Source organism: Carcharodon carcharias, chromosome 14, assembly GCF_017639515.1.
Source record: "Carcharodon carcharias isolate sCarCar2 chromosome 14, sCarCar2.pri, whole genome shotgun sequence".
Classification (NCBI taxonomy): Eukaryota; Metazoa; Chordata; class Chondrichthyes; order Lamniformes; family Lamnidae; genus Carcharodon; species Carcharodon carcharias.
The window spans coordinates 76,008,159-76,020,501 of record NC_054480.1 but is presented as its reverse complement, the minus strand read 5'-3'; the positions used below and the strand labels follow the sequence as shown (position 1 = coordinate 76,020,501).

General features: G+C 48.7%; 1 protein-coding gene across 1 annotated transcript in view; it reads right to left on the bottom strand.

Annotated features, from left to right (window-relative positions):
• LOC121287544 (transcriptional repressor CTCF-like) overlaps positions 1-8,277 on the bottom strand; it is a 58,233-nt gene extending 49,956 nt beyond the window's left edge. The window contains exons 1-2 of the mRNA XM_041205476.1: positions 8,254-8,277; positions 5,089-5,266 (exon numbers count right to left, since the gene is read on the bottom strand). Of these exons, the coding sequence (XP_041061410.1) occupies positions 5,089-5,266; positions 8,254-8,277 (202 nt within the window). The remainder of the gene's footprint in view (positions 1-5,088; positions 5,267-8,253) is intronic.
• Positions 8,278-12,343: the final 4,066 nt, after the last annotated feature.

Here is a 12,343-nt window from a genome sequence, read left to right as displayed (position 1 = left end):
GTTGATAAATAAAAATCATCTCAGCAACAAAAAAGAATTAAAAACAAAAAGTGGGTAAGGGCTTTGTGCTTTCATTCTGAATTTGACAAGCCTTTGGGTTTTGCTCGCTGCATTTCTAACAGTAAACTTTCTACCAACTGCTCACCTCTCCAATTATTCCCACACAACTTAAGGCTTGTTTCCAACCTCTTATATTTCAGTCCCATTTCTCTGGCTAGAATTTTCCAGCTGACGTGCGGATGGCGTAGCCCACGCATCAGTGCGTAAAATGATGCGCGCTGACGTCACGCGAGCATGCCAACATCAGCGCACACCACCGCAATATTTCAGTGGGCCGGCGGGCTCAGTTCACCCGCCATTAATTGAAGGGCTCGTTAAGCCCCTTAACTTGCCACTTGTCCAGGATTTTGAGGGGCCCATGCGAACTTCGGGTTGGCGCTGGGCCCAATGGGAAGGCGGGTAAGAGATTATTTAAGAAAACTTTTGCAATGTCGGGATATGTGGATTCAGAAGGGTTGTTTATGTTTTTGATGAAGTTATAATTGCAGAAAGTGTTTAAAAGTTGCCTGTGTGATTATTGGTAGTTCTCATTAATTTCCAAGAGCTTCTTGTGTACTTTGAAACCAGTCTGCAGACAGTAATCTTTCTCGGGCCTGCAGCTTTCTGGAGGCCTCCATTTAGCCTGGGGATATGAGTTCTGACCTCTCCACTGGAGGCAGCTCCCCTGAGGAGGAAGGGAGGGATAGAATAAGACGGAGGCCAGGACTGGACAATCAGCCTCCAGGGAGCCACCTTTGACAGGCCAGGCACAGGCACGAGGAGCGCGGGGCGAAGACGTTATCCAAGGTGCAAGGGTCCGCAGAAGACGCCACTATCCTGCTGCCAAGGTATACAGGTGGCGAAGCAGCTACCTCAATATGACTGAAGTGCAGTGCTGAAGGAGGTTCCGACTCTCAAGGGAGACAGTCAACTATATCTGTCAGATGATTGGCACTGAGATCTCCCCTAACTGTGTGGGTGGATACCCCATACCAGCGACTCTGAAGCTCACAGTTGCCCTCCACTTCTATGCCTCTGGCTCCTTCCAGGGCTCAGTGGGTGATCTTTGCGGTGTCTCCCAATCAGCTGTCCGCACTTGTGTCAAGCAGGTTACAGATGCTCTGTTCAGACAGGTACCCACTTTCATCCACTTCCGCTGCAACCAGACGGCACATGTGGCCATCAAGGCGCCAGCAGGTGAACCCGGTGCCTTCGTCAACAGGAAGGGCTTCCACTTCATGAACGCGCAGCTGATCACAGGATGCTGATTTTACAAGTCTGTGCAAGGAACCCAGGCAGCTCCCACAACGCCTATGTCCTCAGACACTCCCAGGTGCCGGGGTTCTTCAGTGCTCCGGCTTGGCTGGATGGTTGGCTGCTGGGTGACAAGGGCTATCCCTTGTGAAGGTGGCTCATGACGCCATTACACCGTCCAAGAACAGAAGCTGAGCATCAGTATAATAGGAGCCAGGGCACCACAAGGGCTGTGGTGGAGAGAGCCATTGGTTCTCTCAAGATGCACTTCTGTTGCCTGGACTGCTCAGTGGGCGGACTCCAGTACCCCCCCAAATCGCGTCTCTCTGATAGTGGTAGTCTGCTGCGCCCTGAACAATCTTGCACTGGAAAGGGGGGATGCAGTTGACGATGAATCCAGCATGCCTCAGAGGATGAGGAAGCACAGGGCGATGATGAGGGGCAGAACAATGACCCGCATTTACACCAAGGAGGCAGGGACACCCGTGACAATTTAATCCAAAGAACCTTCAGCTAGCTCCACACACATGGATCAGCAGGAACAACATTGCCTGGCACTTCCACATGTGGCACTTAGGTGCCACATCTTCTACCTGATCAGCTGCAAATACAGAAACATCAATGTCCACTCAAACACTCATGATAAATCTGTGAAAAAGAAAACTACAGCACAAACAAAATACCCTCAGCCATGCTTACAAAGGTGGACTTTATTTTGTCCAAATCAAAAACACACACAACTTGTTAGCGATCACAAAAATATGGGTCCCTATTCTAAGGCCAACACAAAATTACCAGTGACATACCCGTGGAGTGCCTAAGGTGCCTTATGCTTACGTTTTCAGGTGCTACGTCTAGATGCTGCCCCATCACTCGGAGTGGCTTGAGAGACAGCCTGCTGACTCTGCTGTCCTATTGGGCTCGATGACCTTGGCGGGCATCCTTTGGCCCGTGGAGCCTGTGATGGCCCCGCCTGGGAGGGAGTGGCCAGTTCCAGTTGTTGCAGCCTCAATGGAAGCAACGTTGACTGGCAGAGGGGCGGAGGAGTTGCTGCCCTCATCTGGAGCGCCCTGAGAGGAGCTCACAGCGACGGCAGGAAGCTGCTGCACTGACATGAGGTTCATTTCGACTTCCCTGCTCACCGCAGATGCATGGTGTCCACAATATCTCCCACAATGGAAAACATCACCTGTGGCCAGAACCGCTGTGAGGGCTTGCAGGTCAGACCGTAACACAATCATATTTTGATCCATTTGGTGGAAACCCTTCTATAAGAGTCACCAATCTCTCATTGAAGGAACCTGACGCTCTGCCCTGAGGGCGGATTCTTTGCGTCCACTCTGCCTAGACTCTTCCATCGCAGAGAGCAACTGAACCATTCCCTCGTGGAACCCTGCCAGATGCAAACGCACTTCCTGCTGCCTTTCCTGCAGCTGCTGCAATGGGGACAACTCCAGAGGCACGTCATCAGTGCTGGACTCAGCATGTGCCTCGTCCCCTGCAGCCCTCCAGCTGCTGGTGCCATCAGCACTTTCTGCCCCTACCATCTCCTCCAGCGATCGTGATGTGCCCTCTCCTCTGTGACCTGGGACACTAGCCGACGGTAAAGTCCCCACCAAGGTGTGTATGTCTGCGCTGGTGCCTGACTGGCTGAAATGATGTGCCGCAAGTTGCACTTGTTGGCCCTCAGGTGTGGAGAGGGGGGGTGGGGTGGGGGGCGGGGGTGGGGGGCCGCGGGGTCAAGGTGTGGGTCGTTCTGGTGGTGATACTGAAATTAACAACAAGGACAGAGCATCAGTACGTTCAGTTCAAGCTTTCATCCCTTCCCCCCCACCCCTCCAGCCTCATAAGTCGCTCACCCTTCAAGACCCTAAGAAGAAGAACATTGGTGAGGTGGGAAAGAATCAAGATGGGCCCCAAACATTAAACGGACATGCAGACAGACTGGTCAGATGGCCTCAGGAATGGCACATGGCATGTTATGAACCATAGGAGTGGGGAGAGTGCAGACGTACCTGACCTGGATGCATTGTGGCCTGGATAGTTGCGAGGCTGAGGAAACATCGCAAACAGTAGCGACATTTGCCGTCAATCACAGGAGATTGAGAGGTCACATTACTGGCCTTCATTCTGTAAGGAGGGGCATAGACCAGGTGGGCAGAAGGCAACATTTCCCCCTGGCGCAGGGATGAGTAACATGGTGGCATTCATCTAAGTTGAGTGCAATGATGTTCACAGCTGAGGTGCTGAGGACCTTTTGGACAAAGTAATGTGGGGCTCACTGGCTGAAAGGGAGCTGGAGGTTCCAAACCCCCTAAGATGAAATAAGTTTTTAGGTGTGCAGCAGCGATCCAATGGCATGTTAGACCATGGTGATAGTGGTCACAAATGGGATAAGGTGACTTTGGACAGTGGTGGAGATGCAATTCCTCAAGGGGACGAGGGTCCCTCCTGTATGACCCACACATCAGAGTGTCTCAGTCTGTGAATGAGCATTGTTTCAGCGTTAACGATTGCAGCAACCATCAGTGGTTTGGATGGTGTGCAGACAGATTGGATGGGACTGTAGACCTCAAATACCTGTCCGCTGGACCCCAGCCTCACCGCCCCCGGCCGCCCTGGCCCCTGACTGCTGCCCAGCTCCGTGGCCTGCTCTTCAAAAGGCGTGAGGCACTACAGGAGGGCATGCCCACCTCCAGTCCTCTGACACTCCTGGGCATTGTGGTGAGTTTTTTGCCTGCAAAACAGAGAAGAGGATTTATTGGGGCTGCTCGCTCATGTAGTCTGCATGCGCACGCCACACCCCAACCACAGTGGCCCATCTGAGGCCTCCAGCAGCTCCTGTCCACACTACTGGTGATCAGTCCCCAGAAGATAGCACGGCTGTTCTCAACCCCCTCCCCCAACGGCCACCTTGGACACATTCGGCGTCCATCACTTTGAATATCACATGGTTCTTGGCGCCCATGGCAAGGAGGCACAACTAGGTGCGGCGCTGATGCCTAAAACACCTTGAGGAACCGCTTGCACCATCTCATTACCATCAATATGATATGTGTTGGAGTTCTGAGTATGTGTTGTGCGGCCTCCCCTGCAGGTTGCCCCCAGACTACTCAAGTGCCACAAAGACCATCATATGCTGCAGGGAGAACCCTTCTTCTCCTCAACCACTAAGGCTGGTATAAGCATGGTCAGTACCCATTTGCCCACCCAGCGTGCGACAGATGCCCTATGCAGTAACGGCAGCAAGACATTCGTCGGGGGAGTGGGGTCAAAGGCTAAGGCTGCCTTTTGGGTCAAATGGCCAAGACAGACATGGTACTTACCCTTCCAGAGTGCAGCAAATCATTGAATCATTTCCTGCACTGTGTGCTAGTGTGCCGCAGATCATCATGGGTGCTTAGAGCGTCATCCACCTCCTCCCACACCTGGCTGGTGACATGGGGGGGTGCCCTCCACCTCCCATCCTCTGGATACAGAAGTTGCTGACGGATGCTCACCTCTTGCAGGAGGACAACAAGGCATCATCGGAAAATCGGGGGGGGGCACAGAACCCCCCCCCCCCCCCTCCCCCGGCCTCTCCTGCAGCCTGTCCCCCTCCTCCTGCTCATGCTTATGCTCCTGCTGCTCTCCATTCGCACCTACCTCCCTCTCTCCACAAGTGGCCATGGTGCACTGCCTCTAGCAGGCTGCCTGGCCACTCTTTATGCAGGCTGCTGATTCCCCATTGGAACTGGCAGTCTGAGGCTGCTCGTCCCCGCAACTATTTTCCCGTTCTCCACGGGAGTCACTTACCCGCGGGGCGGGCCTTAATTGGCCGCCTGTGGAAAATGGTGGCGCGGCCCGTTTCTTCAGCGGCAATCGGCCACCTGCCCGCCTGGCAAACAGAAAATTCTGGCCCCTGTTTCTTCAAATCTGCTCTTTCAGTTGGGAAAATTATGAGGTTTAGAAGATTATTGATTTGGGATGGTGTCTTTAAAATTAAGGTAAAATGAAGGAGGTCATGTGACCTGTGCTGAAGTGTGCCTGAAAACAAGCCTGGGTGGTTTGATTGTTTGAGATTAAAGGGGGTCCCAGATTGTTTCACTGGTGAGAAGGTGCAAGGTGTTTATGTTTGGAGACAATGGCAGCAGCCTGTGTACTAACAGTGGATAATTTATGAGTCTCCAAAGTCCCAGAAAAGTTTTGAGAATGTTGGGTCGTAAATAGTTGTGCTTTAAACTGCCCATTTAGTTCCAAGATGAAAGAGAGTTGGTTTTCAAGGTAACCCTTAGCATTGCTACCTGGATACAAGGTTCATGTGATCCACATTGCCATGGTGATGGGCATTGAGATGGGAAGAGTATAGAGCATGCCATTATGATATCAGGTTACAGGCTTTCCTGAAATAGCACTGTTTCTCACAGACAGGTTAGTCTGCCAGGATCCAGGAGAGGGAGAGCAGCTATCAGCAGCAAGATATTATGACTCTTCATGCAGAAATGCAGCTAGGAGCTTGCACTCTGATTGGAAAGAGCAGATTTGTGGGGAATTAAAATGAGACTAGAAGATTTGCCTAGTTTTAGTTAGAGGGAGAAGTCTCCAGTTGTACTCTCACTGCAAAGAAAGATTCTGGGATTCGAAGTTACCAGGCTGAGAAAGGAAGAGAACAGAAGTAAACCCTCGAGAGCTAAGAATCATTTTGGACTGATTCTGGGAGAACTGAATGTCTACTTAAAGGCCAGTGTAATGTATATCTATGAAGTGTGTTTTCTTGGTTGTGTTAGAAGTTCTATTCTGTAGTTTAAAGTATATGTTGCTGAAAAAGTACTGTTTAATCAATAGTGCTTTTAGTCGTTTTAACAGTAAATGTCTTAAAGTGTATCTCTGTTCAGCTATTAACTGGAAGTTCGAGGTTTCTTTTAAAGTTATCAGTCTATGGGGATTGTGACAGAGTCTACTTATATTACTAGAATTCTTAAATGTCTTTTCCTTATCTAAGGTTTTCCTCATTAATGGTTAACACCTTTTTTTTCAATTTTCAGGCTTGATGGGACTGCTGTTCTTGGTTCCACTCTCACCTGACTGTAGCCAGAGAATTTCAAGCAATAGCTTCTCTTCCTGTCCCCGCACTGTTCCCTACAGCAGCACACCCCCTTTCCTCCAGCAAGGATCTATCATTGGCCTCTTCCTCATCCTCATACTGTTCCTTGCTGACACCTGCCCCTTGTCTCTTTAATCCCCTCTCTGTGTGCCCTCTGCTCTCACTCACAATAACAAGTGCGAGGAGCTCACAGATATTTTTGTCACTAAAATTCAGACCATCTGTTGAGCTGCATCTGCCTCTTCCCCTTTCACAGCAAAGAAAACCTCCCCCAGACATTCCCTGCCATAGCATTAAACTTGTTCTTCCCTCCAGTCCAGTGCCTCCCAAACTTTTTTCTATTGTGATACAATTTTGAGGCTTGAAAATTGTCATAACCCCAGAGTGTGAGCCATGCTGGGAGAGGTGGGGATTTAGGCAATGGGTAGTTAGAGCTGTGACAGCATGGGATGGGAAGGGGAGAATTATCCATGACTGGATGTCAAACATGCATTTTGACAAAACAGAGGCAGTGTAGGAGTTGAGAGAGGATAGATAAACTATATTTGTTCAGGCTACATGTGGTAGATTTCTATGGATAATGTCAGCAAGGAACAGTATGAGGACAAGGAAGAGGCCAATGAAAGATCCTTGCTGGAGGAAAGTGGGTGTGCTGCTGTAGGGAACAGTGTGGGGACAGGAAGAGAAGCTATTGCTGGAAATTCTCTGGCTACAATCAGGTGAGAGTGGAACCAAGAAGAGCAGTCCCATCAAGCATGAAAATGGAAAAAAAGTCATTGGAGGAGGATGCTGTGGTTGACGGTGTCCAAGGCTAGACAGGTTAAGGACAAGAAGAATGGATATATGGACCAAGGTCCCAATCGGAGATGATGATATTTGTGACTTTGGTTATGATTGTTTTGGTGATGTGGCAGGAATGGTAGTCTAATTAGAGATATTCAACATGGAGCTTTGAGAAAAGCAGGCACAGATTTGGGAAATGCCAGCACATTCAAGGGCTTTGAAGAGGAACAAGAGATGGAAGATGAGGCAGTAGTTAACAAGGAGAGAGAAGTTATGGGTGCTTTTATTCTTCCATATATACACTGACAATACTCAGTTTTATCTCATCCCCACCTCTCATATCCCTCTATTGTCTCAGAATTGTCAGCTGTTTGACTGAAATCCATTAATCAATTTCCTCCAACTGAGTATCAGGAATACAGAAGCCATTGTCTTCACTTCCTATCAAACTCCATTCCCATGTCACGAATTCCACTCCTTTCTCTGGCAATTGTCTGAGGTTAAACCAGACTGCTGTCCGCCTTGGTGTCATGTGACTTTGAGATAAACTTTGTACCACATATCCAATTTCACTAAGACCATTTACAACTTTGTAACTTCACCCAATTCCTTGCCTTAGCTTATTGCTGCTGAAACTCTCATCCACGCCTTTGTTACCACTAGACTTTACTATTCCTAGCTGGCATCCCTAATTCTACCCTTCACAAACTTGAGATCATCCAAAACACTGCTGCTTGTGTCTTAAGTTCCACAAAGTTCAGCTCACCTATTTCCCCTCTGCTTGCTAGCCTACATTGGCTTCCAGTTGAGTGATGCTTCGGGTTTAAAGTTCCTATGCATGTTTCTAAATTGCTTCATGGCTCGCCCCTCTCCACATCAGTTATCTCCTCCAGCCTTACAGCCTCTCTCCAACGACCACCCCCAACACCCGAGGTATCTATGTTCCACCAATTCTGGCCTCTTGAGCATTCCCGATTGTAAATGCTCCACCTCTGATAGCTGTACCTTCTGCTGCCAGGGCCCTAAGTTCTGGCATTCCCTTCCTAAATCTCCTCACTTTTCTTTCCTCCTTTAAGATGTGCCTTAAAACCTACCTTTTCGACCAAGTGTTTGGTCATCTTGCCTAATATTTCCCAATGTGACTTGGTGTAAAATTTTGTTTATAATGCTTGTGAAGCATCTTGGGTTGTTTTAGACCAGTTAGCCATTGGGAAAATGCTAGAATCCATTATTAAGAAAGTAGTAGCAGGACATTTAGAAAATTATAATACAGTCAGAAGAGTCAACGCGGTTTTGTGAAAGGGAAACTATGCTTGACAAATTTATGAGTTGTTTGAGGCTGCAACATGCAACATGGATAAAGGGGAATCAATAGGTGTAGTGCATTTGAATTTATAAAAGACATTCAATAAGGTGCCACATAAAAGGTTGTATAAAGGGCAGGCCATGATCTTGTTGAATGGCAGAGCATGCTCGAGGGGCCAATTCGCCTAATCCCACTCTTATTTCTTATGAAATACTCAATACAAATGAGAGTTATTGTCATTGCTGAGAGGGGTTGTTGAGGGTAGCTTTGAAATGGAGCAGCCAGTATCTGAGGAGAAGGACCTTATACTGTTAGCTAGCATGGCAGCCAGGAGGTGAGACTGGTCAGATAGCAGTTTTGTAGAAATGGTTTCATGGGAACAGGAGATGGGCATCATGATTGAGATGAACTCAGAGAGGGCATGAGGGGAATTAGGAGGGAGCCTAGTGCAGGACTTCCCAAACTGTGGGTCACGATCCCCAGTGGAGTTTGAGACAAAATGTTGGGGTCACGAGCTCTGAAACAGACTGCCGTGGAGCTCCTACTGCTTGTTAGCAGCTTCAAGGTCCTTCTAAATTCTCAATTTATTTTAATGTTCAGAGTGGCCTAACTTTTTTTTTATTCATTCACAGGATGTGGGCTTCACTGACCGGGCCAGCATTTATTGCCCATCCCTAGTTGCCCTTGAGAAGGTGGTGGTGAGCTGCCTTCTTGAACTGCTGCAGTCCATGTGGTGCAGGTACACCCACTGTGCTGTTAGGAAGGGAGCTCCAGGATTTTGACCCAGTGAATGAATGGCGATATATTTCCAAATCAGGATGGTGAGTGACTTGGAGGGGATCTTCCAGGTGGTGGTATTCCTATCATTCTGCTGCCCTTGTCCTTCTACATGGTAGTGGTTGTGGGTTTGGAAGGTGCTGTCTAAGGAGCCTTGGTGAATTCCTGCAGTGCATCTTGTAGATGGTACACACTGCTGCTACTGTGCATTGGTGGTGGAGGGAGTGAATGTTGTGGATGTGGTGCCAGTCAAGTGGGTTGCTTTGTCCTGGATGGTCCCAATCTTCTTGAGTGTTGTGAGAGCTGCACTCACCCAGGCAAGTGGAGAGTATTCCACCATACCCCTGACTTGCGCCTTGTAGATGGTGGACAGGCTTTGGAGAGTCAGGAGGTGAGTTACTTGCTGCAGGATTCCTAGCCTCTGACCTGCTCTCGTATCTACAGTATTTAAATAGCTAGTCCAGTTCAGTTTCTGGTCAATGGTAACCCCCAGGGTGTTGATATTGGGGGATTCAGCCATGGTAATGCCATTTAATGTCAAGGAGCAATAGTTAGATCCTCTCTTGTTAGAGATGCTCATTGCCTGGCACTTGTGTGGCATGAATGTAACTTGCCACTTGTCAGTCCAAGCCTGGATGTTGTCCAGGTCTTGCTGCATTTGAACATGGACTGCTTCAGTATCTGAGGATTCGCGAATGGTGCTGAACATTGTGCAATCATCAGCAAACGACCCACTTCTGACTTTATGATGGAAGGAAGGTCACTGATGAAGCAGCTGAAGATGGTTGGGCCGAGGAGACTACCCTGAGGAACTCCTGCAGTGATATCTTGGAGATGAGATGACTGACCTCCAACAATCACAACCATCTTTCTTTGTGCTAGGTATGATTCCAACCAGCAGAGAGTGTTCCCCCTGATTCCCATTGACTCCAGTTTTGCTAGGGCTCCTTGATGCCACACTCGGTTAAAGGCTGCCTTGATGTCAAGGGCTGTCAATCTCACCTCACCTTGGGAGTTCAGCTCTTTTGTCCATGTTTGAACCAAGGCTGTAATGGGGTCAGGAGCTGAGTGGCCCTGGCAGAACACAAACTGGGCGTCAGTGAGCAGGTTATTGCTAAGCAAGTGCTGCTTAATAGCACTGTTGATGACTCCTTCCATTACTTTACTGATGATCAAGAGTAGACTGATGGTGCGGTCATTGGCCTGGATGGATTTATCCTGCCAGGACGTACCTGGGCAATTTTCCACATAGCCACATAAATGCCAGTGTTGTAGCTGTGCCGGAACAGCTTGGCGGAAAGTTCTGGAGCACAAGTCTTCAGTACTATTGCTGGAATATTGTCAAGGCCCATAACCTCGGCAGTATCGAGTGCCTTCAGCCATTTCTTGATATCACTTGGAGTGAATCGCACTGGCTGAAGACTGGCATCTGTGTTGCTGGGGACCTCCAGAGGAGGCCGAGATGGATCATCCATGCAGCACTTCTGGCTGAAGATTGTAGCAAATGCTTCAGCTTTATTTTTTGCACTGATGTGCTGGGCTCCTCCATCATTGAGAATGGAGATATTTTTGGAGCCTCTTTCTCCAGTGACTTGTTTAATTGTCCATCACCATTCATGACTAGATGTGGCAGGACTGCAGAACATGGATCTGATCCATTGGTCGTGGGACCGCTTAGCACTGTCTATTACTCACTGCATATGTTGTTTGGCTCAAAAGTAGTCCTGTGTTTTTGCTTCATCAGGTTGACACCTCATTTTTAGGTATGCCTGGTGCTGCTCCTGGCATGCCCTCCTGCATTTTTCATTGAATCAGGGTTGATCCGCTAGCTTTATGGTAATGGTAGAGTGGGGGATGTGCGAGGCCATAAGTTTACAGATTCTGTTCGAAAACACTTCTGCTGTTGTTGATGGCCCATAGCGCCTCGTGGATGCCCAGTCTTGAGTTGCTAGATCTGTTCGAAATTTATCCTATTTAGCACAGTGGTAATGCCACACGACATGATGATGGAGGGTAGCCTCAATGTGAAGGCGGGACTTCTTCTCCACAAGGACTGTGCGGTGGTCACTCCTACCGATACTGTCATGGACAGATGCATCTGCAGCAGGCAGTTTGGTGAGGATGAGTCAAGTATGTTTTTCTCTCTTGTTCGTTCCCTCGCTACCTGCCGCAGACCCAATCCAGCAGCTATGTCATTTAGGACTCAGCCAGCTCAGTCAGTAGTGGTGCTACCGAGCCACTCTTGGTGATGGACATTGAAGTCCCCCACCCAGAGTACATTCTACACCCTTGCCACCCTCAGAGCTTCCTCCAAGTGGTGTTCAACATGGAGGAGCACTGATTCATCAGCTGAGGGATGGCGGTACTTGGTAATCAGCAGGAGGTTTCCTTGCCCATGTCTGACCTGATGCCATGAGACTTCATGGGGTCTGGAGTGGATGTTGAGAACTCCCAGGGCAAATCCCTCCCAACTGTGTCACCACCTCTGCTGAGTCTGTTCTGCCGGTGGGACACGATATACCGAGAGATGGTGGTGGTGTCTGGTACATTATCGGTAAGGTATGATTCCATGAGGATGACTATGTCAGGCTGTTCTCCCAATTTTGGCAGTAGCCCCCAGATGTTTGTAAGGAGGGTGGACAGGGCTGAGTTTGCTGTTTTCGTTTCCAGTCAATGCTGGGTGGTCCGTCCAGTTTCATTTCATTCCTTTTTTGAGAGTGAGTGGCTTGATACAATTGAGTGGATTCCTCAGCCAGTTCAAAAGGCATTTAAGAGTCAACCACATTGCTGCAGGTCTGGAGTCAGATGTAGGCCAGACCAGGTAAGGGCAGCCAATTTCCTTCCCTAAAAGGTCATTAGTGAACTAGGTAGGTTTTTACAACAATGGTCATCAAGATTTTTTTTGGAATTCAAATTCAGGATTTGAACCCAGGCCCCTAGAGTATTACCCTGGATCTCAGCATTATTAGTCCAGCGACAATACCACTTTGCCAACGCCTCCCCCGACCAACTGATTAATATTTGAGGCTCGATTCCTGCTCCAAAAAAGCCAGTGAAAAGGTAGGTGCTTTTAAAAATGTAATTACCCTATAGTTTAAATA